Genomic DNA, 26,468 nt, shown 5'->3' with positions numbered 1-26,468 from the left:
CCAAATCCAGATAGCTGATGTTCTGAAAGAGCTGAAAAATCTGGACCCCTACAAATCAGCAAGGCTAGACAATCTGGACCCTCTCTTCCTAAAATTATCCTCTGAAATTGTTGCAACCCCTTTTACTAGCCTGTTCAACCTCTCTTTTGTATTGTCTGAGATCCCCAAAGACTGGAAAGCTCCCACGGTCATCCCCCTCTTTAAAGGGGGAGACACTCTAGACCCAAACTGTTACAGACCTATATCTATCCTACTCTGCCTTTCTAAGGTCTTCGAAAGCCAAGTCAACAAACAGATCACCGACCATTTTGAATACCACCGTACCTTCTCCGCTATGCAATCTGGTTTCCAAGCTGGTCATGGGTGCACCTCAGCCACGTTCAAGGTTTGAAACGATATCATAACCACCATCGATAAGAGACGACAATACTGTGCAGCTGTATTCATTGACCTGGCCAAGAATTTAGACTCTTGTCAATCACCACATTCTTATTGGCAGACTCTTTGTTTCTCAAATGACTGCCTCGCCTGGTTCACCAACTATTTCTCAGACAGTTCAGTGTGTCAAATCGGAGGGTCTGTTGTCCGGACCTCTGGCAGTCTCTATGAGGGTGCCACAGGGTTCAAACCTTGGGCCAACTATTTTCTCTGTATACATCAATGATGTCACTCTTGCTGCTGGTGATTCTCTGATCCACCTCCACGCAGACGACACCATTCTGCATACTTCTGGCCCTTCTTTGGACACTGTGTTAACTACCCTCCAGACGAGAATCAATGCCATACAACTCTCCTTCCGTGGCCTCCAACTACTCTTAAATGCAAGCAAAACTAAATGCATGCACTTCTTCAACCGATCGCTGCCCACACCTACCCACCCGTCCAGCATCACTATTCTGGACAGTTCTGACTTAGAATATGTGGACAACTACAAATACCTAGGTGTTTAGTTAGACTGTAAACTCTCCTTCCAGGCTCACAATAAACATCTCCAATTCAAAATTAAATCTAGAATCAGCTTCCTATTTCACTCATGCTAACAAACATACCTTAGTAAAACTGACTATCCTACTGATCCTTGACTTCGGCGATGTCATTTACAAAATAGCCTCCAACACTCAACTCAGCAAATTGGATGCAGTCTATCACAGTGCCATCCGTTTTGTCACCAAAGCCCTATATACTACCCACCACTGCGACCTGTATGCTCTCATTGGCTGGCCCTCACTTTATATCAGTCGCCAAACCCACTGGCTCCAGGTCATCTATAAGTCATTGCTAGGTAAAGCCCCGCCTTATCTCAGCTCACTGGTCACCATAGCAGCACCCACCTGCAGCACACACTCCAACAGGTATATTTCACTGGTCATCGCCAAATCCAATTCCTCCTTCGGCCATCTTTCCTTACAGTTCTCTGCTGCCAATGACTGGAACGAACTGCAAAAATCACTGAAGCTGGAGACTCACATCTCCATCACTAACTTTAAGCACCAGCTGTCAGAGCAGCTCACAGATCACTGTACCTGTACATAGCCCATCTGTAAATAGCCCATCCAACTACCTTATCACCATATTTTTATTTATTTTGCTCCTTTGCACCACAGTACAGCTACTTGCACACTCATCTTCTGCACATCTATCACCCCAATGTTTAATTTGCCATACTGTAATAATTTCGCCACGATGGTCTATTTATTTCCTTACCTCCCTTCTCCTACCTCATTTGCACATGCTGTATATAGACTTATTTTTCTATTGTATTATTGACTGTGTTTGTTTTACTCCATGTGTAACTCTGTGTTGGTGTTTGCGTCGCACTGCTTTGCTTTATCTTGGCCAGGTCACAGTTGTAAATGAGAACTTGTTCTCAACTCGCCTACCTGCTTAAATAAAGGTGAAATAAAGAAACTAAAAAAATATCCAACCATGTGACAGAAATGTATGAGGTGTGGTGTCAGTCTGAGTGTGTGCGTGTATGTGTGTGTGTCCATGTGCACATGCGATGCACGTACTTGTGCCCGAGCTCGTGGGTGACGGTGAAGGCCAGCGGCAGGCCTGTGTCCTCACTGATGCTGCAGCTGCGGTGGGGCTGACACATTCCTGCCACATGAGACAGGCCCAGGGTCTCACAGGGCTTATTGATGGCCGTACAGATGTCCTTTCTGAGGAGAGGAGGGAGAGGAAAAGGGAGGAAGGAGGGAGAGAAGGCAAGAGGATGAGGGAAGGAGAGGGAAAAGGAGGAAAGAGGGAGAGAAGGAAAGGACAGAGGGAGAGAAGGACTGAAACATTGTAATAAGGAGCACAACAATGACCTTTAACATCATCACTTCCTATTCTTGACATGTTTTTAATGTTCTGAATCTATTAAGACTATGATCGGTGGGATGAGTCTCTGTGGAAAAGCTACTTAAATTAAAACAATTGGAGAAAAGTACAACTCAGGAGCTCCAACTACCTTCTGAAAAAGGTCCAGGGAATGTCACCAAATCTCTGCAAATATCCTTGTTGTTGTGGCGCTGCTCAAATTAAAGTTCTGGTGGAGCCTCTAATTGCACTCGTTTGTCAAACAAAAGAATCATAGTTTAATGAGTGGCTTTGAGTGGAAAGCGGTCTCATCAAAGAGATGGCACGAGGGAGGAAAAAAAGGTCTTTTCAATTAAGAAGGGAAAATAGAATTAGTTTCTGGTGGTAAACTACAGAGAATAACAGTCAGGCCATCAATGGGAGGGGAAGGTAGGCAAAGGCTGTTTTGTCCCAGTATGGTGTTCTACATGTAATGTCTCACATTCATTCCATTCATCGTGTTAAAAGGACTGTCCTCCATGACTGAATGGTGAGGAGAAATACATTTTGGGCCTTTCGAGATAAATAAAATAGGACAAATGCTTGCGAGGAGGACCACTTCCTTCAGCTTCTAGGACGGCACCAAAAGGTATTACTATTCAGAAAGCACAAGTAAGGAGAGGAAAGTATACTGAACAAAAAATATAAACGCAACATGTAAAGTGTTGGCCCCGTGTCTCATGAGCTGAAATAAAATATCTCAGAAATGTTCCATGCACACAAAAAGCTTATTTATCTAAAATGATTGGGCACATTTTTTTTTACATCCTTGTCAATGAGAATTTCTCCTTTGCCAAGATAATCTATCCACCTGACAGGTGTGGCGTATCAAGAAGATGGTTAAACAGCATGACCATCACACAGGTGCACCTTGTGCTGGGGACAATAAAAAGCCACTAAAATATGCAGTTTTGTCACACAACAAAATGCCACAGATGTCAATTGACTGATTTTCATATTGCAAATTACCTTTATATTTTTGCTCAGTATACATCCTCTCCCCAATAGACCGCAAATGGAATTCAGCCTTGGTGGGAGTGGATTACCTGGTGAGAAGGACGGCCACGTCGTGATGGACCGCGTGTTCTTCTCCCTTCACGTTAAGCCGTTTCTGCCACTTACAGAAGCTGCTCAGGCTGTTGTCAGCGTGGTGAGTGATCTTCAGGTCTTCCTGCCAACCACAGGGATGTCATCGTTACGTTAGACAAGGAAACATCAGATACCTTCATGAACAGGGGGGAGGTTTTCCAAAGCTGTGTTGCTGATGGCATCTGATGTCATAATGACATCATTTCCTGGTTGTAAACTGCTTCTCTGGTTGTGAGACCTTTATCTGGTCCCTGTAGAGCAGTAGTCAAGTAAACACAGGTTACACACCTTTTGTGGGAAAAAGCATTGAAAGAATAGGAAGCATTACAACCAGAGAGTTTTTCCACCAATTTTGTTTTTCCCCTACATCACTGCTTTAGAGCTATTTAAAAGATGTTGCTGTTTCTACTAGACAGCCATTCTAGAAAGAAATACAATTGTCCATATTATCATAGCTTTGAGCTATTAGCTCTTGATGAAGAGTTAGATTCACCTTCAGGAGTCAAAACTGCATTCAAGGTTCAAATGTGCACTTTCAAGCATGATTATGACAACCCATTAAGAACCATATTATGGCCAACCACAGACTTTACTCTGCAGGGATATAAACATCGACAGTCTAGTAGTTGACCCATAGGAGAAATGAGCCTAAACTATATGTTTGTGTGTCAACGTATAGACACTACAGTGTCAGTGGAATATTTGAAAAAAGGAAAAACCTGTTTTCTTTTAAGTCAGTGCAAACGAATGTGTTTCGGTGACAGGCTTAGTCAGGTTTAGACAAATGCTTTGCCTAAATGCCTCCGTTTGCTCTGACCTCTGACCTGCTAAATAAATACATAAAAATTAAAAGAAAACAGGTTCTTCCTTTTTTCAAATGTATGCCTTTTGAAATCGGCACCCAAATACTTTTTTCTACTACAAACTTTTGAGTTGATCAGGCCAATTCCCTTTTCAAAATATAGACATGAAACAGAGACCTATAGAGCAGTTCCAGACGATTTGAATAGGGAATGGTTAGGAAACTTACCCTACATGCCCTTTCTCAGACTACATCATTCCCATTAGCCAGTAACCACGACTTCAGAGAGATTTGTTTCAGCACATTACACTTCCTAACACATTGTGGGAAGGGTGTAGGGGCCTATACTTCCTACACTGGGAGCCAGTGGTGTTCTGATGTAAAATGCTGTTTGAAGGATACATCTGAAGAACTGGCTGTGATGATGACAAGGCTGAAGGATGTAACTGAGGCCTTGGCTATGATGATGACGACAAGGCTGGAGGGGAGGAGGATAGAGACAGTAGTCAGATGGGGCTAGCGCTATCCATCTCTCACTCTCTCGCTTTCCTTCCTTCTCTCGCTAATGAGCTTCTCTGTTCTCACCCCTCCACCAACAAAGTAAATCTCTAGAATGTTGCAGTGCAATAGACAATCCTTTCCCCCAAGACTAGGATATTATGGCACCACATTACAAAGATGGACAGTGAAATAGACACTGCTTCACAGTTGAATAAACAGAAAGGCAGGTAGCTATGTACTGGCTCTCGCTCTCTCTTGTTCTCTATTTCTCCATTTCTCTCTCCCCCATCTCAATCTCTCTCATACAGAGTCGGTCATCGCCTGCAGTCAGAACTTCCTCAGATCATTACACAAACTAATGATATTATTTTATCGTTTACGGAAAATGACATTGGAACTAGTTTAGACCAATTACCAAGAGCATAACTGCTTAGTTTCAAGCGACAATGCATGATCATACACTAGTTTTAACAAGAGTGGAATCTCGACGCCACGAAAAGAAACGTAACTTTGCGACATCTTTACAATGTGCGTCACATATTCCATTTCCTCGTATGACACTGGGACTCAAGCCACTTGAATCTGTTATTGACTGGTGTTAGGATTTGTGATCAATTCATAATTAGCTATTTTTGTGTTACCTTTTTTGTTGTTGTGTTTTATATGGCTAAAATCGAATTAAAATATCTGGCTGTGGTCAGTCTGACAGTTTTGTTTTAGGATAAGATTAATGGTCATTGTCATTGAGATCTGGCAGTCATTTTATGCCACAAATGAACCCTTTGTAAGTCTTTCAACACTGATTCAGTAAATCTGTCTTTAAAACGGAGCTCCAATGACAGTGGTTTACTAATGGTGTTTTGTAACGTGCAGGCCGGAGCTGTGGTTCTCTTACCTCTTCCTTCTCCAGCAGGATCAGACGAACCACTACGATGTTGATAGGGTTTCCAATGCTGGCATCATGAAACAACCCCGACACCTGAAACAGAATGGACATGATTTAGACTCAGTGGGTTGGGCCAAAAACCTGTCCTTCTCAACAAATAGGCAATCCAGTACCATTATGTTGTATTGTCTTTCCACGTGTGGTATACAGTTCATATGAGGTATATCACAATAATTATAAATAAAGGACTGTCTTGTCTACTGAGGAATGTTTCCTACGACACTGGAATGGAAGGCAAGGCAGACAGTGATGATTAGGCAGACAGTGATGATTAGTGTTACATGAGTCTGTCTGGAAAATCCCTTCAGAAACACAAAACAATGATTGATAACTTTGGTCAACTTTCTGTTCCCTGCCTCCCGGGTGGCGCAGTGGTTAAGGGTGCTGCAGTGCCAGCTGTGCCACCAGAGACTCTGGGTTCATGCCCAGGCTCTGTCGTAACCAGCTGCGACCAGGAGGTCTGTGGGGCGATGCACAATCCCCCATAGCGTCGTCCGGGTTAGGGAGGGCTTGGCCGGTAGGGATATCCTTGGCTCATCGAGCACCAGCAACTGCTGTGGACGCATGACTTTCAACCTTCGTCTCTCCCGAGCCCGTATGGGAGTTGTAGCGATGAGACAAGATAGTAGCTACTAAAATAATTGGATACCACGAAACAGGGGAGAAAAAAGGGGGTACTTTTTTTTTTTTAAGATTTAAAAATAAAAATTAACTTTCTGTTCCCTGCTCACATTTCTCCAAAGCAACAATGTGATGCAGAAAACAACATCCACGGGTCTCACTTCTGCAGATTACAGCATTAACATGTTCCATCTTTCCAGTTGAGGTTTAGGAGACAGATGGCCAGGTTATCTGAACTACACAATTACCTCGTTCAGGAGGGTATAATACTTATTTTCCTTTAGGTATTTGTTAAAGCTCTACACACACACTCCTTCCCTCCCTCTCCTCATTCCTTTCATCCATCCCTTGCTCCCTCTTATCTCTCAAGCTGCTGTAGTGAATTAAGGGTTCCTTTGATTCTCTGGTAACAACAAACAACCATTGCAGTAGCAGCAGCAGCTTTCTCCCGGGCTGATTAGCAACATCTTGGAGGCAGCCGCCCACACACACACCTCAGTTTTCAGGTCACATTGTAATACACACACACACGCTGGCTTTATGTTTCCAGTCCTACATTAAGTAGGGGCTCAGGAGGCTCACTGAACGGGTGCTAGGGTGCCTGGTTAAATAGAAAGTGAGAGCTCATTTTCACTAAGAACTGTTTCCCTTCTCCAGGAGGAGGGAGGCAGACGCCATCAGACTAATAATGTGTTTGAGCCAAGTGCTGGTTAATGCATTTAGACTGGTTTAATCAGCCCCAACTCTTTCAGGGTTACTTATACATAAAGACTGGTTTAATCAGCCCCAACTCTTTCAGGGTTACTTATACATAAAGACTGGTTTAAATCAGCCCCAACTCTTTCAGGGTTACTTATACATAAAGACTGGTTTAAATCAGCCCCAACTCTTTCAGGGTTACTTATACATAAAGACTGGTTTAAATCAGCCCCAACTCTTTCAGGGTTACTTATACATAAAGACTGGTTTAAATCAGCCCCAACTCTTTCAGGGTTACTTATACATAAAGACTGGTTTAAATCAGCCCCAACTCTTTCAGGGTTACTTATACATAAAGACTGGTTTAAATCATCCCCAACTCTTTCAGGGTTACTTATACATAAAGACTGGTTTAAATCAGCCCCAACTCTTTCAGGGTTACTTATACATAAAGACTGGTTTAAATCAGCCCCAACTCTTTCAGGGTTACTTATACATAAAGACTGGTTTAAATCAGCCCCAACTCTTTCAGGGTTACTTATACATAAAGACTGGTTTAAATCAGCCCCAACTCTTTCAGGGTTACTTATACATAAAGACTGGTTTAAATCAGCCCCAACTCTTTCAGGGTTACTTATACATAAAGACTGGTTTAAATCATCCCCAACTCTTTCAGGGTTACTTATACATAAAGACTGGTTTAAATCAGCCCCAACTCTTTCAGGGTTACTTATACATAAAGACTGGTTTAAATCAGCCCCAACTCTTTCAGGGTTACTTATACATAAAGACTGGTTTAAATCAGCCCCAACTCTTTCAGGGTTACTTATACATAAAGACTGGTTTAAATCAGCCCCAACTCTTTCAGGGTTACTTATACATAAAGACTGGTTTAAATCATCCCCAACTCTTTCAGGGTTACTTATACATAAAGACTGGTTTAAATCAGCCCCAACTCTTTCAGGGTTACTTATACATAAAGACTGGTTTAAATCAGCCCCAACTCTTTCAGGGTTACTTATACATAAAGACTGGTTTAAATCAGCCCCAACTCTTTCAGGGTTACTTATACATAAAGACTGGTTTAAATCAGCCCCAACTCTTTCAGGGTTACTTATACATAAAGACTGGTTTAAATCAGCCCCAACTCTTTCAGGGTTACTTATACATAAAGACTGGTTTAAATCAGCCCCAACTCTTTCAGGGTTACTTATACATAAAGACTGGTTTAAATCAGCCCCAACTCTTTCAGGGTTACTTATACATAAAGACTGGTTTAAATCAGCCCCAACTCTTTCAGGGTTACTTATACATAAAGACTGGTTTAAATCAGCCCCAACTCTTTCAGGGTTACTTATACATAAAGACTGGTTTAAATCAGCCCCAACTCTTTCAGGGTTACTTATACATAAAGACTGGTTTAAATCAGCCCCAACTCTTTCAGGGTTACTTATACATAAAGACTGGTTTAAATCAGCCCCAACTCTTTCAGGGTTACTTATACATAAAGACTGGTTTAAATCAGCCCCAACTCTTTCAGGGTTACTTATACATAAAGACTGGTTTAAATCAGCCCCAACTCTTTCAGGGTTACTTATACCTTAAGACTGGTTTAAATCAGCCCCAACTCTTTCAGGGTTACTTATACATAAAGACTGGTTTAAATCAGCCCCAACTCTTTCAGGGTTACTTATACATAAAGACTGGTTTAAATCAGCCCCAACTCTTTCAGGGTTACTTATACATAAAGACTGGTTTAAATCAGCCCCAACTCTTTCAGGGTTACTTATACATAAAGACTGGTTTAAATCATCCCCAACTCTTTCAGGGTTACTTATACATAAAGACTGGTTTAAATCAGCCCCAACTCTTTCAGGGTTACTTATACCTTAAGACTGGTTTAAATCAGCCCCAACTCTTTCAGGGTTACTTATACTTTAAGACTGGTTTAAATCAGCCCCAACTCTTTCAGGGTTACTTATACATAAAGACTGGTTTAAATCAGCCCCAACTCTTTCAGGGTTACTTATACATAAAGACTGGTTTAAATCAGCCCCAACTCTTTCAGGGTTACTTATACTTTAAGACTGGTTTAAATCAGCCCCAACTCTTTCAGGGTTACTTAAGACTGGTTTAAATCAGCCCCAACTCTTTCAGGGTTACTTATACTTAAAGACTGGTTTAAATCAGCCCCAACTCTTTCAGGGTTACTTATACTTTAAGACTGGTTTAAATCAGCCCCAACTCTTTCAGGGTTACTTATACATAAAGACTGGTTTAAATCAGCCCCAACTCTTTCAGGGTTACTTATACATAAAGACTGGTTTAAATCAGCCCCAACTCTTTCAGGGTTACTCAGCCCCAACTCTTTCAGGGTTACTTATACATAAAGACTGGTTTAAATCAGCCCCAACTCTTTCAGGGTTACTTAGTCCTCGTTATGTTTAGAAGTCAAGGACCCAATGCTGACACCTTTCCTGTTCTGACTGTGTGATAAAATAGCGGACCCATCTGACGGAAAGAAGCAGACGTTCAAAATAGACGCGTTAAGGACGGCTTGTCTTGAAGTAATCTATCTAATGAATTGTGTGGATCATTTTGAAGCTGTTGGTAGACAACCACTTGTAGCTGTCAAAGCTAGACCTATCCAGTAAGGTGGTGTCTCACACTGCAGCATAGGAACTGATGAACCTTGAACAAGCACCACACATTGTAATGACATAGACATAAAGTAGGGCTGTTCCTGGAGAGCTACCCTCCTGTAGGTTTCCACTCCAACCCTGTTCTTGGAGAGCCACCCTCCTGTAGGTTTTCACTCCAACCCTGTTCCTGGAGAGCCACCCTCCTATAGGTTTTCACTCCAACCCTGTTCCTGGAGAGCCACCCTCCTGTAGGTTTCCACCCAACCCTGTTCCTGGAGAGCCACCCTCTGTAGGTTTCCACTCCAACCCTGTTCCTGGAGAGCCACCCTCCTGTAGGTTTTCAACTCCAACCCTGTTCCTGGAGAGCCACCCTCCTATTAGGTTTTCACTCCAACCCTGTTCCTGGAGAGCCACCCTCCTAAGGTTTTCACTCCAACCGCAGCTGTAACTAACCAGATTCAGCTAATCAACCAGGTAATTATTAGAATCAGGTGCAGTAGATTAGGGTTGGAGTGAAAACCTACAGGACAGTAGCTCTCCAGGAACAGGGTTGGAGTGAAAACCTACAGGACAGTAGCTCTCCAGGAACAGGGTTGGAGTGAAAACCTACAGGACAGTAGCTCTCCGGGAACAGGGTTGGAGTGAAAACCTACAGGACAGTAGCTCTCCGGGAACAGGGTTGGAGTGAAAACCTACAGGACAGTAGCTCTCCGGGAACAGGGTTGGAGTGAAAACCTACAGGACAGTAGCTCTCCGGGAACAGGGTTGGAGTGAAAACCTACAGGACAGTAGCTCTCCGGGAACAGGGTTGGAGTGAAAACCTACAGGACAGTAGCTCTCCGGGAACAGGGTTGGAGTGAAAACCTACAGGACAGTAGCTCTCCGGGAACAGCCCTAAAATAAAGCAGTGTATAACGCCTTAGTATGACCTTTACAACATAGATGTGTGCTCTATATAAAGGTTTTTAATGTGTTCTGATCTGTTCACAACAACACTGAGTAATATTTACCTTCTCCATTGAGTCATCATTGGTCGAAGTGATGCATTGTGGTCCTGGACCAAAGCTTTTGGATTTTACGCTTGAGAAAATGAGTTATTACCAATACTTACAGTGGTGGTCAAACGTATCAAATTATAGGCCTACATCGTCTGATTTAGGACCAAAAGTTGGTCCAGTGAACTTTACAAAGCCACACCAAACCGCAACCATATGTGGGTATTGAATAATATTGGGACTTTTGAGCTGAGCTGATATTATGAACTGAGTTTCAGTGATTTGAAAAAATTCCCCTGACATTGGTCAAATCGGGATCCCCTCCGTGGAAACATTATGAACGTACATTTAAAAAAAAAAAAATGTTTACTTTGACTTTGTGTGAATGTTTTTCAAAAATGATCCTGATATTGGTCACATTGGAATCCATGACCGTCCCTTGTTGGCGTGCAAACCAACCTCTAACTCTGCAGGCAGGGCTTCGTCATAGTGACATTGCAGACAGCATATCACCAGCACAATGTATGAAGGGACTCTTTCATCATAAATGCTATTTGTCCCCGAGTCCCAGTACTTGCTCCACTGCCAAAGGCAGGGAAAGCCTTCAGTATAAAAGAGATGAAACGCATAGCTGAACAAATAGCACTGCACTGGAACTCAAATAGGCATTGTGCCTGCTGCCATGTACCCGACTGAAACAACTGGTCTATCATACTAGGTACGGTCCATCATACTAGGTATGGTCCAGACTGTTCCAAACATGAAAGGCGTTTTGAAGTGAAACTGCACACTGCCAATGTGTCTGTCGTTGTAATGCCGAGAATAAAAAGACCCGTAGTTTAGATCATCATTGAGACACATTGCTCTCTCACTAATTGCATTTCATTTCACCCAAAACACTATTATCATTTTTGGGAATATTTAAATATTCTGTCATCCTGCATGTCAATGTAGTTTGAGGACAGCATCCCACAGAAGACAGACGGACAGTATCACGTGAGAACTGTCGAAATACCATCTTTCTTCATCCTTTTAATGAGTTTCAACATGGCCGTCCTCACACTAGTCTAGTCAACACACTTAGACAATGGAAAGCTCCTGCATCTTCTGATTTGTTTTTTTGCTTCAGGGCAATTCCATGGTAACAGAATTAGGAAACTCTGATTTTTCACTTTAAAATGTACAGTTGTGGACAAAAGTTTTGAGAATGACAAATATTAATTTCCACAATGTTTGTTGCTTCAGTGTCTTTAGATATTTTTGTCAGATGTTACTATGGAATACTGAAGTATAATTACAAGCATTTCATAAGTGTCAAAGGCTTTCATTGACAATTACATGAGTCAATATTTGCAGTGTTGACCCTTCTTTTTCAAGACCTCTGCAATCCGCCCTGGCATGCTGTCAATTAACTTCTGGGCCACATCCTGACTGATGGCAGCCCATTCTTACAGAATCAATGCTTGGAGTTTGTCAGAATTTGTGGGTTTTTGTTTGTCCACCCGCCTCTTGAGGATTGACCACAAGTTCTCAATGGGATTAAGGTCTGGGGAGTTTCCTGGCTATGGACCCAAAATATCGGTTTTGCTCCCCGAGCCACTTAGTTATCACTTTTGCCTTATGGAAAGGTGCTCCATCATGCTGGAAAAGGCATTGTTCATCACCAAACTGTTCCTGGATGGTTGGAAGAAGTTGCTCTCGGAGGATGTGTCAGTACCATTCTTTATTCATGGGTGTGTTCTTAGGCAAAATTGTGAGTGAGCCCACTCCCTTGGCTGAGAAGCAACCCCACACATGAATAATCTCAGGATGCTTTACTGTTGGCATGACACAGGACTGATGGTAGCGCTCACCTTGTCTTCTCCGGACAAGCTTTTTTTCAGATGCCCCAAACAATCGGAAAGGGGATTCATCAGAGAAGATGACTTTACCCCAGTCCTCAGAAGTCCAATTCCTGTTCCCTTTGCAGAATATCAGTATGTCCCTGATGTTTTTCCTGGAGAGAAGTGGCTTCTTTGCTGCCCTTCTTGACACCAGGCCATCCTCCAAAAGTATTTGCCTCACTGTGGGTGCAGATGCACTCACACCTGCCTGCTGCCATTCCTGAGCAAGCTCTGTACTGGTGGTGCCCCGATCCCACAGCTGAATCAACTTTAGGAGACGGTCCTTGTGCTTGTTGGATTTTCTTGGGTGCACTGAAGCCTTCTTCACAACATTTGAACCGCTCTAATTGAAGTTCTTGATGATCCGATAAATGGTTGATTGCAATCTTACTGGCAGCAATATCTTTGCCTGTAAAGCCCTTTTTGTGTAAAGCAATGATGACGGCACGTGTTTCCTTGCAGGCAACCATTGGCTGACAGAGGAAGAACAATGATTCCAAGCACCACCCTCCTTTTGAAGCTTTCAGTCTGTTATTTGAACTCAATCAGCATGACAGAGTGATCTCCAGCCATGTCCTCGTCAACACTCACACCTGTGTTAACGAGAGAATCACTGACATGATGTCAGCTGGTCTTTTTGTGGCAGGGCTGAAATGCAGTGGAAATGTTTTTGGGGAATTCAGTTAATTTGCATGGCAAAGAGCGACTTTGCAATTAATGCAATTTATCTGATCACTTTTCATAACATTCTGGAGTATATGCAAATTGCCATCATACAAACTGAGGCAGCAGACTTTGTTGAAAATTAATATTTGTGCCATTATCAAATGTTTTGTTAATGACTGTATACTAAACAAAAACGATTGATTTCAAAGTTTAACAAACCATAGAACTCTAAGCACAAAGACTGGCAATGTGTTTTTGTAAAATGTTCAGTGAAAATTGTTAAAAGTAGTTGTGCAGCATAAGAGTAGTTTGTTTACTTTGAAAATCAAATGGTTTTTGTTTGGTATACAAAAGTTAAAAAGTGAAAATTCGGAGTCTCAGTGTAATTCCGTTACCGTGGAGGTGCGCTTCACTCACTGTATGATCACTACAGTCTCCCTTGACACAATAACAGGAGGCTGTGGAGTTCAAAGCAGAGGTTTGCAGGGCTGAAAACAAGACACCTGAGAGGATGTGGAGGATAATGTGTGTTTCCTCTTCTTCTTATTGTCCACTGGCTCCGGTGAAGCCAAGGCAGCTCTCTGTTATTGAAATCCCCTTTCCTGATTCACCATCCTGTGCTAGCCCTTCTTGACAGCTGCAGCTGGAACCAACAGTTACCGTGTTTTGGAAAAAAGTTTCCTAATGCGCTCAACGGCAATAGAGCGAGGACGAGGTCAGATGACTTGGTCTGGCCTCCGTCCAGGAAGTGCTAAAAACACAAGGGTCAGTGCACAGGAAGTTGTAGTCATTTGGAAAATGAAAAAATATATAAATAAAAGAGGGATGAGGGCTACAGGAAATGGGGAAGGAGCGATACAAGAGAGGGATGAGGGCTACAGGACATGGAGAAGGAGCGACAAAAGAGAGGGATGAGGGCTACAGGACATGGGGAAGGAGCGATAAAAGAGGGATGAGGGCTACAGGACATGGGGAAGGAGTGATAAAAGATGGATGAGGGCTACAGGACATGGGGAAGGAGCGATAAAAGAGAGGGATGAGAGCTACAGGACATGGAAGGAGCGATAAGAGGGATGAGGGCTACAGGACATGGGGAAGGAGCGATAAAAGAGGGATGAGGGCTACGGGACATGGGGAAGGAGTGATAAAACAGGGATGAGGGCTACAGGACATGGCGAAGGAGTGATAAAAGAGATGGATGAGGGCTACAGGATATGGGGAAGGAGCGATAAAAGAGATGGATGAGGGCTACAGGACATGGCGAAGGAGCGATAAAAGAGATGGATGAGGGCTACAGGACATGGGGAAGGAGCGATAAAAGAGATGGATGATGGACATGGGGAAGGCTACAAGGATGAGGGCTATGGATATGGGGAAGGAGTGATAAAAGAGATGGATGAGGGCTACAGGACATGGGGAAGGAGCGATAAAAGAGATGGATGAGGGCTACAGGATATGGGGAAGGAGTGATAAAAGAGATGGATGAGGGCTACAGGACATGGGGAAGGAGCGATAAAAGAGATGGATGAGGGCTACAGGACATGGGGAAGGAAGAGATGGATGAGGGCTAAACATGGGGAGAGCGATGAGGGATGAGGGCTACAGGACATGGGGAAGGAGTGATAAAAGAGATGGATGAGGGCTACAGGACATGGGGAAGGAGTGATAAAAGAGATGGATGAGGGCTACAGGACATGGGGAAGGAGTGATAAAAGAGAGGGAAGAGGGCTAGAGGACATGGGGAAGGAGTGATAAAAGAGAGGGAAGAGGGCTACAGGACATGGGGAAGGAGTGATAAGAGAGAGGGAAGAGTGCTACAGGACATGGGGAAGGAGTGATAAGAGATGGATGAGGGCTACAGGACATGGGGAAGGAGTGATAAAAGATATGGATGAGGGCTACAGGACATGGGGAAGGAGTGATAAAAGAGATGGATGAGGGCTACAGGACATGGGGAAGGAGCGATAAAAGAGAAGGATGAGGGCTACAGGACATGGGGAAGGAGTGAAAAATAGATGGATGAGGGCTACAGGACATGGGGAAGGAGTGATAAAAGAGATGGATGAGGGCTACAGGACATGGGGAAGGAGTGATAAAAGAGATAGATGAGGGCTACAGGACATGGGGAAGGAGCTAAAAGAGGATGGGGGCTACAGGATAGGGGAAGGAGTGATAAAAGAGATGGATGGGGCTACAGGACATGGGAAGGAGTGATAAGAGATAGATGAGGGCAGGACATGGGGAAGGAGTGATAAAAGAGGGATGAGGGCTACAGGACATGGGGAAGGAGTGATAAAAGAGATGGATGAGGGCTACAGGACATGGCGAAGGAGTGATAAAAGAGATGGATGAGGGCTACAGGACATGGGGAAGGAGTGAGGGATGAGGGCTACAGGACATGGGGAAGGAGTGATAAAATAGATGGATGAGGGCTGCAGGACATGGGGAAGGAGTGATAAAAGAGATGGATGAGGGCTACAGGACATGGGGAAGGAGTGATAAAAGAGATGATGAGGGCTACAGGACATGGGGAAGGAGTGATAAAAGAGAGGGAAGAGGGCTGCAGGACATGGGGAAGGAGTGAAAAAGAGAGGGAAGAGGGCTGCAGGACATGGGGAAGGAGTGATAAAAGAGATGGATGAGGGCTACAGGACATGGGGAAGGAGTGATAAAAGAGATGATGAGGGCTACAGGACATGGGGAAGGAGTGATAAAAGAGAGGGAAGAGGGCTACAGGACATGGGGAAGGAGTGATAAAAGAGATGGATGAGGGCTACAGGACATGGGGAAGGAGTGATAAAAGAGATGATGAGGGCTACAGGACATGGGGAAGGAGCGATAAAAGAGATGGATGAGGGCTACAGGACATGGGGAAGGAGCGATAAAGAGGGATGAGGGCTACAGGACATGGGGAAGGAGTGATAAAAGAGAAGAGTGGACATGGGGAAGGAGTGAGGAGGGAAGAGGGCTACAGGACATGGGGAAGGAGCGATACAAGAGGGATGAGGGCTACAGGACATGGGGAAGGAGTGATAAAATAGATGGATGAGGGCTGCAGGACATGGGGAAGGAGTGATAAAAGAGATGGATGAGGGCTACAGGACATGGGGAAGGAGTGATAAAAGAGATGATGAGGGCTACAGGACATGGGGAAGGAGTGATAAAAGAGAGGGAAGAGGGCTGCAGGACATGGGGAAGGAGTGATAAAAGAGAGGGAAGAGGGCTGCAGGACATGGGGAAGGAGTGATAAAAGAGATGGATGAGGGCTACAGGACATGGGGAAGGAGTGATAAAAGAGATGATGAGGGCTACAGGACATGGGGAAGGAGTGATAAAAGAGAGGGAAGAGGGCTACAGGACATGGGGAAGGAGAGATAAAAGAGATGGATGAGGGCTACAGGACATGGGGAAGGAGCGATAAAAGAGATAGATGAGGGCTACAGGACATGGGGAAGGAGTGATAAAAGAGATAGATGAGGGCTACAGGACATGGGGAAGGAGAGATAAAAGAGGGATGGGGGCTACAGGATATGGGGAAGGAGTGATAAAAGAGATGGATGAGGGCTACAGGACATGGCGAAGGAGTAATAAAAGAGGTGGATGAGGGCTACAGGACATGGGGAAGGAGTGATAAAAGAGATAGATGAGGGCTACAGGACATGGGGAAGGAGCGATAAAAGAGGGATGGGGGCTACAGGATATGGGGAAGGAGTGATAAAAGAGATGGATGAGGGCTACAGGACATGGGGAAGGAGTGATAAAAGAGAGGGAAGAGGGCTGCAGGACATGGGGAAGGAGTGATAAAAGAGATGGATGAGGGCTACAGGACATGGGGAAGGAGTGATAAAAGAGATGATGAGGGCTACAGGACATGGGGAAGGAGTGATAAAAGAGAGGGAAGAGGGCTACAGGACATGGGGAAGGAGAGATAAAAGAGATGGATGAGGGCTACAGGACATGGGGAAGGAGTGATAAAAGAGATAGATGAGGGCTACAGGACATGGGGAAGGAGCGATAAAAGAGATGGATGAGGGCTACAGGACATGGGGAAGGAGCGATACAAGAGGGATGAGGGCTACAGGACATGGGGAAGGAGTGATAAAAGAGATGGATGAGGGCTACAGGACATGGGGAAGGAGTGATAAAAGAGATGATGAGGGCTACAGGACATGGGGAAGGAGTGATAAAAGAGAGGGAAGAGGGCTACAGGACATGGGGAAGGAGTGATAAAAGAGAGGGAAGAGGGCTACAGGACATGGGGAAGGAGTGATAAGAGAGAGGGAAGAGTGCTACAGGACATGGGGAAGGAGTGAAAAGAGATGGATGAGGGCTACAGGACATGGGGAAGGAGCGATAAAAGAGAAGGAAGAGTGCTACAGGACATGGGGAAGGAGTGAAAAGAGATGGATGAGGGCTACAGGACATGGGGAAGGAGTGATAAAAGAGATGGATGAGGGCTACAGGACATGGGGAAGGAGTGATAAAAGAGATGATGAGGGCTACAGGACATGGGGAAGGAGTGATAAAAGAGAGGGAAGAGGGCTACAGGACATGGGGAAGGAGTGATAAGAGAGAGGGAAGAGTGCTACAGGACATGGGGAAGGAGTGAAAAGAGATGGATGAGGGCTACAGGACATGGGGAAGGAGCGATAAAAGAGAAGGAAGAGTGGGACATGGGGAAGGGCTGGATGAGGGCTACAGGACATGGGGAAGGAGTGATAAAAGAGGTGGATGAGGGCTACAGGACATGGGGAAGGAGTGATAAAAGAGATAGATGAGGGCTACAGGACATGGGGAAGGAGCGATAAAAGAGGGATGGGGTCTACAGGATATGGGGAAGGAGTGATAAGAGATAGATGAGGGCTACAGGACATGGGGAAGGAGCGATAAAAGAGGGATGGGGGCTACAGGATATGGGGAAGGAGTGATAAAAGAGATGGATGAGGGCTACAGGACATGGCGAAGGAGTGATAAAAGAGATGGATGAGGGCTACAGGATATGGGGAAGGAGCGATACAAGAGGGATGAGGGCTACAGGACATGGGGAAGGAGTGATAAAATAGATGGATGAGGGCTGCAGGACATGGGGAAGGAGTGATAAAAGAGATGGATGAGGGCTACAGGACATGGGGAAGGAGTGATAAAAGAGATGATGAGGGCTACAGGACATGGGGAAGGAGTGATAAAAGAGAGGGAAGAGGGCTGCAGGACATGGGGAAGGAGTGATAAAAGAGAGGGAAGAGGGCTGCAGGACATGGGGAAGGAGTGATAAAAGAGATGGATGAGGGCTACAGGACATGGGGAAGGAGTGATAAAAGAGATGATGAGGGCTACAGGACATGGGGAAGGAGTGATAAAAGAGAGGGAAGAGGGCTACAGGACATGGGGAAGGAGAGATAAAAGAGATGGATGAGGGCTACAGGACATGGGGAAGGAGCGATAAAAGAGATAGATGAGGGCTACAGGACATGGGGAAGGAGCGATAAAAGAGATGGATGAAGGCTACAGGACATGGGGAAGGAGCGATACAAGAGGGATGAGGGCTACAGGACATGGGGAAGGAGTGATAAGAGAGAGGGAAGAGTGCTACAGGACATGGGGAAGGAGTGATAAAAGAGAGGGAAGAGGGCTAGAGGACATGGGGAAGGAGTGATAAAAGAGAGGGAAGAGGGCTACAGGACATGGGGAAGGAGTGATAAGAGAGAGGGAAGAGTGCTACAGGACATGGGGAAGGAGTGATAAGAGATGGATGAGGGCTACAGGACATGGGGAAGGAGTGATAAAAGAGAGGGAAGAGGGCTACAGGACATGGGGAAGGAGTGATAAGAGAGAGGGAAGAGTGCTACAGGACATGGGGAAGGAGTGATAAGAGATGGATGAGGGCTACAGGACATGGGGAAGGAGCGATAAAAGAGAGGGAAGAGTGCTACAGGACATGGGGAAGGAGTGATAAGAGATGGATGAGGGCTACAGGACATGGGGAAGGAGTGATAAAAGAGGTGGATGAGGGCTACAGGACATGGGGAAGGAGTGATAAAAGAGATAGATGAGGGCTACAGGACATGGGGAAGGAGAGATAAAAGAGGGATGGGGGCTACAGGATATGGGGAAGGAGTGATAAAAGAGATGGATGAGGGCTACAGGACATGGCGAAGGAGTGATAAAAGAGGTGGATGAGGGCTACAGGACATGGGGAAGGAGTGATAAAAGAGATAGATGAGGGCTACAGGACATGGGGAAGGAGCGATAAAAGAGGGATGGGGGCTACAGGATATGGGGAAGGAGTGATAAAAGAGATGGATGAGGGCTACAGGACATGGGGAAGGAGTGATAAAAGAGAGGGAAGAGGGCTGCAGGACATGGGGAAGGAGTGATAAAAGAGAGGGAAGAGGGCTGCAGGACATGGGGAAGGAGTGATAAAAGAGATGGATGAGGGCTACAGGACATGGGGAAGGAGTGATAAAAGAGATGATGAGGGCTACAGGACATGGGGAAGGAGTGATAAAAGAGAGGGAAGAGGGCTACAGGACATGGGGAAGGAGAGATAAAAGAGATGGATGAGGGCTACAGGACATGGGGAAGGAGTGATAAAAGAGATAGATGAGGGCTACAGGACATGGGGAAGGAGCGATAAAAGAGATGGATGAGGGCTACAGGACATGGGGAAGGAGCGATACAAGAGGGATGAGGGCTACAGGACATGGGGAAGGAGTGATAAAAGAGATGGATGAGGGCTACAGGACATGGGGAAGGAGTGATAAAAGAGAGGATGAGGGCTACAGGACATGGGGAAGGAGTGATAAAAGAGATGATGAGGGCTACAGGACATGGGGAAAGAGTGATAAAAGAGATGGATGAGGGCTACAGGACATGGGGAAGGAGTGATAAAAGAGATAGATGAGGGCTACAGGACATGGGGAAGGAGCAATAAAAGAGGGATGGGGCTACAGGACATGGTCGAGGGAGTGATAAAAGAGATGGATGAGGGCTGCAGGACATGGTCGAGGGAGTGATAAAAGAGATGGATGAGGGCTACAGGACATGGGGAAGGAGTGATAAAAGAGAGGGAAGAGGGCTACAGGACATGGGGAAGGAGTGATAGAGATGGATGAGGGCTACAGGACATGGGGAAGGAGTGATAAAAGAGGGATGGGGGCTACAGGACATGGGGAAGGAGCAATAAAAGAGATGGATGAGGGCTACAGGACATGGGGAAGGAGTGATAAAAGAGATCGATGAGGGCTACAGGATATGGGGAAGGAGCGATAAAAGAGATGGATGAGGGCTACAGGACATGGCGAAGGAGTGATAAAAGAGATGGATGAGGGCTACAGGACATGGGGAAGGAGCGATACAAGAGGGATGAGGGCTACAGGATATCGGGAAGGAGTGATAAAAGAGATGGATGAGGGCTACAGGACATGGGGAAGGAGTGATAAAAGAGATGGATGAGGGCTACAGGATATGGGGAAGGAGCGATACAAGAGGGATGAGGGCTACAGGACATGGGGAAGGAGTGATAAAATAGATGGATGAGGGCTACAGGACATGGGGAAGGAGTGATAAAAGAGATGGATGAGGGCTACAGGACATGGGGAAGGAGTGATAAAAGAGATAGATGAGGGCTACAGGACATGGGGAAGGAGCGATACAAGAGGGATGAGGGCTACAGGACATGGGGAAGGAGTGATAAAATAGATGGATGAGGGCTACAGGACATGGGGAAGGAGTGATAAAAGAGATGGATGAGGGCTACAGGACATGGGGAAGGAGTGATAAAAGAGATGATGAGGGCTACAGGACATGGGGAAGGAGTGATAAAAGAGATGATGAGGGCTACAGGACATGGGGAAGGAGTGATAAAAGAGAGGGAAGAGGGCTACAGGACATGGGGAAGGAGTGATAAAAGAGATGGATGAGGGCTACAGGACATGGGGAAGGAGTGATAAAAGAGATAGATGAGGGCTACAGGACATGGGGAAGGAGCGATAAAAGAGGGATGGGGGCTACAGGACATGGGGAAGGAGTGATAAAAGAGATGGATGAGGGCTGCAGGACATGGTCGAGGGAGTGATAAAAGAGATGGATGAGGGCTACAGGACATGGGGAAGGAGTGATAAAAGAGATAGATGAGGGCTACAGGACATGGGGAAGGAGCGATACAAGAGGGATGAGGGCTACAGGACATGGGGAAGGAGTGATAAAATAGATGGATGAGGGCTACAGGACATGGGGAAGGAGTGATAAAAGAGATGGATGAGGGCTACAGGACATGGGGAAGGAGTGATAAAAGAGATGATGAGGGCTACAGGACATGGGGAAGGAGTGATAAAAGAGAGGGAAGAGGGCTACAGGACATGGGGAAGGAGTGATAAAAGAGATGGATGAGGGCTACAGGACATGGGGAAGGAGTGATAAAAGAGATAGATGAGGGCTACAGGACATGGGGAAGGAGCGATAAAAGAGGGATGGGGGCTACAGGACATGGGGAAGGAGTGATAAAAGAGATGGATGAGGGCTGCAGGACATGGTCGAGGGAGTGATAAAAGAGATGGATGAGGGCTACAGGACATGGGGAAGGAGTGATAAAAGAGATAGATGAGGGCTACAGGACATGGGGAAGGAGCGATACAAGAGGGATGAGGGCTACAGGACATGGGGAAGGAGTGATAAAATAGATGGATGAGGGCTACAGGACATGGGGAAGGAGTGATAAAAGAGATGGATGAGGGCTACAGGACATGGGGAAGGAGTGATAAAAGAGATGATGAGGGCTACAGGACATGGGGAAGGAGTGATAAAAGAGAGGGAAGAGGGCTACAGGACATGGGGAAGGAGTGATAAAAGAGATGGATGAGGGCTACAGGACATGGGGAAGGAGTGATAAAAGAGATAGATGAGGGCTACAGGACATGGGGAAGGAGCGATAAAAGAGGGATGGGGGCTACAGGACATGGGGAAGGAGTGATAAAGAGATGGATGAGGGCTGCAGGACATGGTCGAGGGAGTGATAAAAGAGATGGATGAGGGCTACAGGACATGGGGAAGGAGTGATAAAAGAGATGGATGAGGGCTACAGGACATGGGGAAGGAGTGATAAGAGGGAAGAGGGCTACAGGACATGGGGAAGGAGTGATAAAAGAGATGGATGAGGGCTACAGGACATGGGGAAGGAGTGATAAAAGAGGGATGGGGGCTACAGGACATGGGGAAGGAGCGATAAAAGAGATGGATGAGGGCTACAGGACATGGGGAAGGAGCGATAAAAGATATGGATGAGGGCTACAGGACATGGGGAAGGAGCGATAAAAGAGATGGATGAGGGCTACAGGACATGGGGAAGGAGAGATAAAAGAGATAGATGAGGGCTACAGGACATGGGGAAGGAGTGATAAAAGAGATGGATGAGGGCTGCAGGACATGGTCGAGGGAGTGATAAAAGAGATGGATGAGGGCTACAGGACATGGGGAAGGAGCGATAAAAGAGATGGATGAGGGCTACAGGACATGGGGAAGGAGCGATAAAAGAGATGGATGAGGGCTACAGGACATGGGGAAGGAATGATAAAAGAGATGGATGAGGGCTACAGGACATGGGGAAGGAGCGATAAAAGAGATGGATGAGGGCTACAGGACATGGGGAAGGAATGATAAAAGAGATGGATGAGGGCTACAGGACATGGCGAAGGAGTGATAAAAGAGATGGATGAGGGCTACAGGACATGGGGAAGGAGTGATAAAAGAGATGATGAGGGCTACAGGACATGGGGAAGGAGTGATAAAAGAGAGGGAAGAGGGCTACAGGACATGGGGAAGGAGTGATAAAAGAGATGGATGAGGGCTACAGGACATGGGGAAGGAGCGATAAAAGAGATGGATGAGGGCTACAGGACATGGGGAAGGAATGATAAAAGAGATGGATGAGGGCTACAGGACATGGCGAAGGAGTGATAAAAGAGATGGATGAGGGCTACAGGACATGGGGAAGGAGTGATAAAAGAGATGATGAGGGCTACAGGACATGGGGAAGGAGTGATAAAAGAGAGGGAAGAGGGCTACAGGACATGGGGAAGGAGTGATAAAAGAGATGGATGAGGGCTACAGGACATGGGGAAGGAGTGATAAAAGAGATGATGAGGGCTACAGGACATGGGGAAGGAGTGATAAAAGAGAGGGAAGAGGGCTACAGGACATGGGGAAGGAGTGATAAAAGAGATGGATGAGGGCTACAGGACATGGGGAAGGAGTGATAAAAGAGATAGATGAGGGCTACAGGACATGGGGAAGGAGCGATAAAAGAGGGATGGGGGCTACAGGACATGGGGAAGGAGTGATAAAAGAGATGGATGAGGGCTGCAGGACATGGTCGAGGGAGTGATAAGAGATGGATGAGGGCTACAGGACATGGGGAAGGAGTGATAAAAGAGATGGATGAGGGCTACAGGACATGGGGAAGGAGTGATAAAAGAGAGGGAAGAGGGCTACAGGACATGGGGAAGGAGTGATAAAAGAGATGGATGAGGGCTACAGGACATGGGGAAGGAGTGATAAAAGAGGGATGGGGGCTACAGGACATGGGGAAGGAGCGATAAAAGAGATGGATGAGGGCTACAGGACATGGGGAAGGAGCGATAAAAGAGATGGATGAGGGCTACAGGACATGGGGAAGGAGTGATAAAAGAGATGGATGAGGGCTGCAGGACATGGTCGAGGGAGTGATAAAAGAGATGGATGAGGGCTACAGGACATGGGGAAGGAGCGATAAAAGAGATGGATGAGGGCTACAGGACATGGGGAAGGAGCGATAAAAGAGATGGATGAGGGCTACAGGACATGGGGAAGGAGCGATAAAAGAGATGGATGAGGGCTACAGGACATGGGGAAGGAGCGATAAAAGAGATGGATCAGGGCTACAGGACATGGGGAAGGAGCGATAAAAGAGATGGATGAGGGCTACAGGACATGGGGAAGGAGCGATAAAAGAGATGGATGAGGGCTACAGGACATGGGGAAGGAGCGATAAAAGAGATGGATGAGGGCTACAGGACATGGGGAAGGAGAGATAAAAGAGATGGATGAGGGCTACAGGACATGGGGAAGGAGCGATAAAAGAGATGGATGAGGGCTACAGGACATGGGGAAGGAGAGATAAAAGAGATGGATGAGGGCTACAGGACATGGGGAAGGACTGATAAAAGAGATGGATGAGGGCTACAGGACATGGCGAAGGACTGATAAAAGAAATGGATGAGGGCTACAGGACATGGCGAAGGAGTGATAAAAGAGATGGATGAGGGCTACAGGACATGGGGAAGGAGTGATAAAAGAGATGGATGAGGGCTACAGGACATGGGGAAGGACTGATAAAAGAGATGGATGAGGGCTACAGGACATGGGGAAGGAGCGATAAAAGAGATGGATGAGGGCTACAGGACATGGGGAAGGAATGATAAATCCAAACATGTCACAATACTAACAGAAGAGAGATGAGGGTGAAACACATGGAAGCATCTAGCATAGGTATTGACCCAGCCAAGATGGGATGTTTTGGATGATGTTGTTGACATGGATGTTATATAATATCGCCTACATACAGTGACAACAGAATTACTGTCAAGGCTGCAGCCTACCTAAGCAAAGAAGCTAATGTGTAAATCAAGTTATTTGAAACCTAGTTCCCTAGAACTATAAGCAAGTTACTGGGATGGATTTAGAGTAGGGTCAAGGAGTTTGCACTGGAAATAAAAGAAAGGGCATTTCAGCCGACCAAAGGCTACTTCCAGCGGACACCCAGCACACTAGCCCATATTTGGTAATCAAACCCACAACTTTGGTGTTGCTGACACCCTACCAAAAGAAAATACAGTGAGACAGAGAGAGCTGGCAGACACGATGTTCATGACAGTCAGTACAGACGGCTAGCAGACACTTACGATGTTCATGACAGCCAGTACAGACGGCTAGCAGACACATACGATGTTCATGACAGCCAGTACAGACGGCTAGCAGACACTTACGATGTTCATGACAGCCAGTACAGACGGCTAGCAGACACTTACTATGTTCATGACAGCCAGTACAGACGGCTAGCAGACACTTACGATGTTCATGACAGTCAGTACAGACGGCTAGCAGACACTTACGATGTTCATGACAGCCAGTACAGACGGCTAGCAGACACTTACGATGTTCATGACAGCCAGTACAGACGGCTAGCAGACACTTACAATGTTCATGACAGTCAGTACAGACGGCTAGCAGACACAAACGATGTTCATGACAGCCAGTACAGACAGCTAGCAGACACGTACGATGTTCATGACAGCCAGTACAGACGGATAGCAGACACTTACAATGTTCATGACAGTCAGTACAGACGGCTAGCAGACACAAACGATGTTCATGACAGTCAGTACAGACGGCTAGCAGACACTTACGATGTTCATGACAGCCAGTACAGACGGCTAGCAGACACATACGATGTTCATGACAGTCAGTACAGACAGCTAGCAGACACAAACGATGTTCATGACAGCCAGTACAGACAGCTAGCAGACACGTACGATGTTCATGACAGCCAGTACAGACGGATAGCAGACACTTACAATGTTCATGACAGTCAGTACAGACGGCTAGCAGACACTTACGATGTTCATGACAGCCAGTACAGACGGCTAGCCGACATTTACGATGTTCATGACAGCCAGTACAGACGGCTAGCAGACACAAACGATGTTCATGACAGTCAGTACAGACGGCTAGCAGACACTTACAATGTTCATGACAGCCAGTACAGACGGCTAGCAGACACGATGTTCATGACAGCCAGTACAGAAGCAACATATACGATGTTCATGACAGCCAGTACAGACGGCTAGCAGACACTTGATGTTCATGACAGCCAGTACAGACGGCTAGCAGACACAAACTATGTTCATGACAGTCAGTACAGACGGCTAGCAGACACAAACGATGTTCATGACAGTCAGTACAGACTGCTAGCAGACACTAACGATGTTCATGACAGCCAGTACAGACGGCTAGCAGACACAAACAATGTTCATGACAGTCAGTACAGACGGCTAGCAGACACTTACGATGTTCATGACAGCCAGTACAGACGGCTAGCAGACACTAACGATGTTCATGACAGCCAGTACAGACGGCTAGCAGACACAAACGATGTTCATGACAGCCAGTACAGACAGCTAGCAGACACTAACGATGTTCATGACAGCCAGTACAGACGGCTAGCAGACACTAACGATGTTCATGAGAGCC

General features: G+C 45.9%; 1 protein-coding gene across 1 annotated transcript in view; it reads right to left on the bottom strand.

Annotated features, from left to right (window-relative positions):
• Positions 1–2,012: 2,012 nt before the first annotated feature.
• The window catches only part of LOC124025723 (A disintegrin and metalloproteinase with thrombospondin motifs 7-like), a gene marked incomplete at its 3' end in the record, with an annotated part of 38,284 nt that continues 13,828 nt past the window's right edge, over positions 2,013–26,468 (bottom strand). The window contains exons 5-7 of the mRNA XM_046339059.1: positions 5,631–5,714; positions 3,390–3,514; positions 2,013–2,162 (exon numbers count right to left, since the gene is read on the bottom strand). Of these exons, the coding sequence (XP_046195015.1) occupies positions 2,013–2,162; positions 3,390–3,514; positions 5,631–5,714 (359 nt within the window). The remainder of the gene's footprint in view (positions 2,163–3,389; positions 3,515–5,630; positions 5,715–26,468) is intronic.

This window comes from Oncorhynchus gorbuscha, unplaced genomic scaffold, assembly GCF_021184085.1.
Source record: "Oncorhynchus gorbuscha isolate QuinsamMale2020 ecotype Even-year unplaced genomic scaffold, OgorEven_v1.0 Un_scaffold_2384, whole genome shotgun sequence".
Classification (NCBI taxonomy): domain Eukaryota; kingdom Metazoa; phylum Chordata; class Actinopteri; order Salmoniformes; family Salmonidae; genus Oncorhynchus; species Oncorhynchus gorbuscha.
This window is presented reverse-complemented; position numbering and strand designations above follow the sequence as displayed.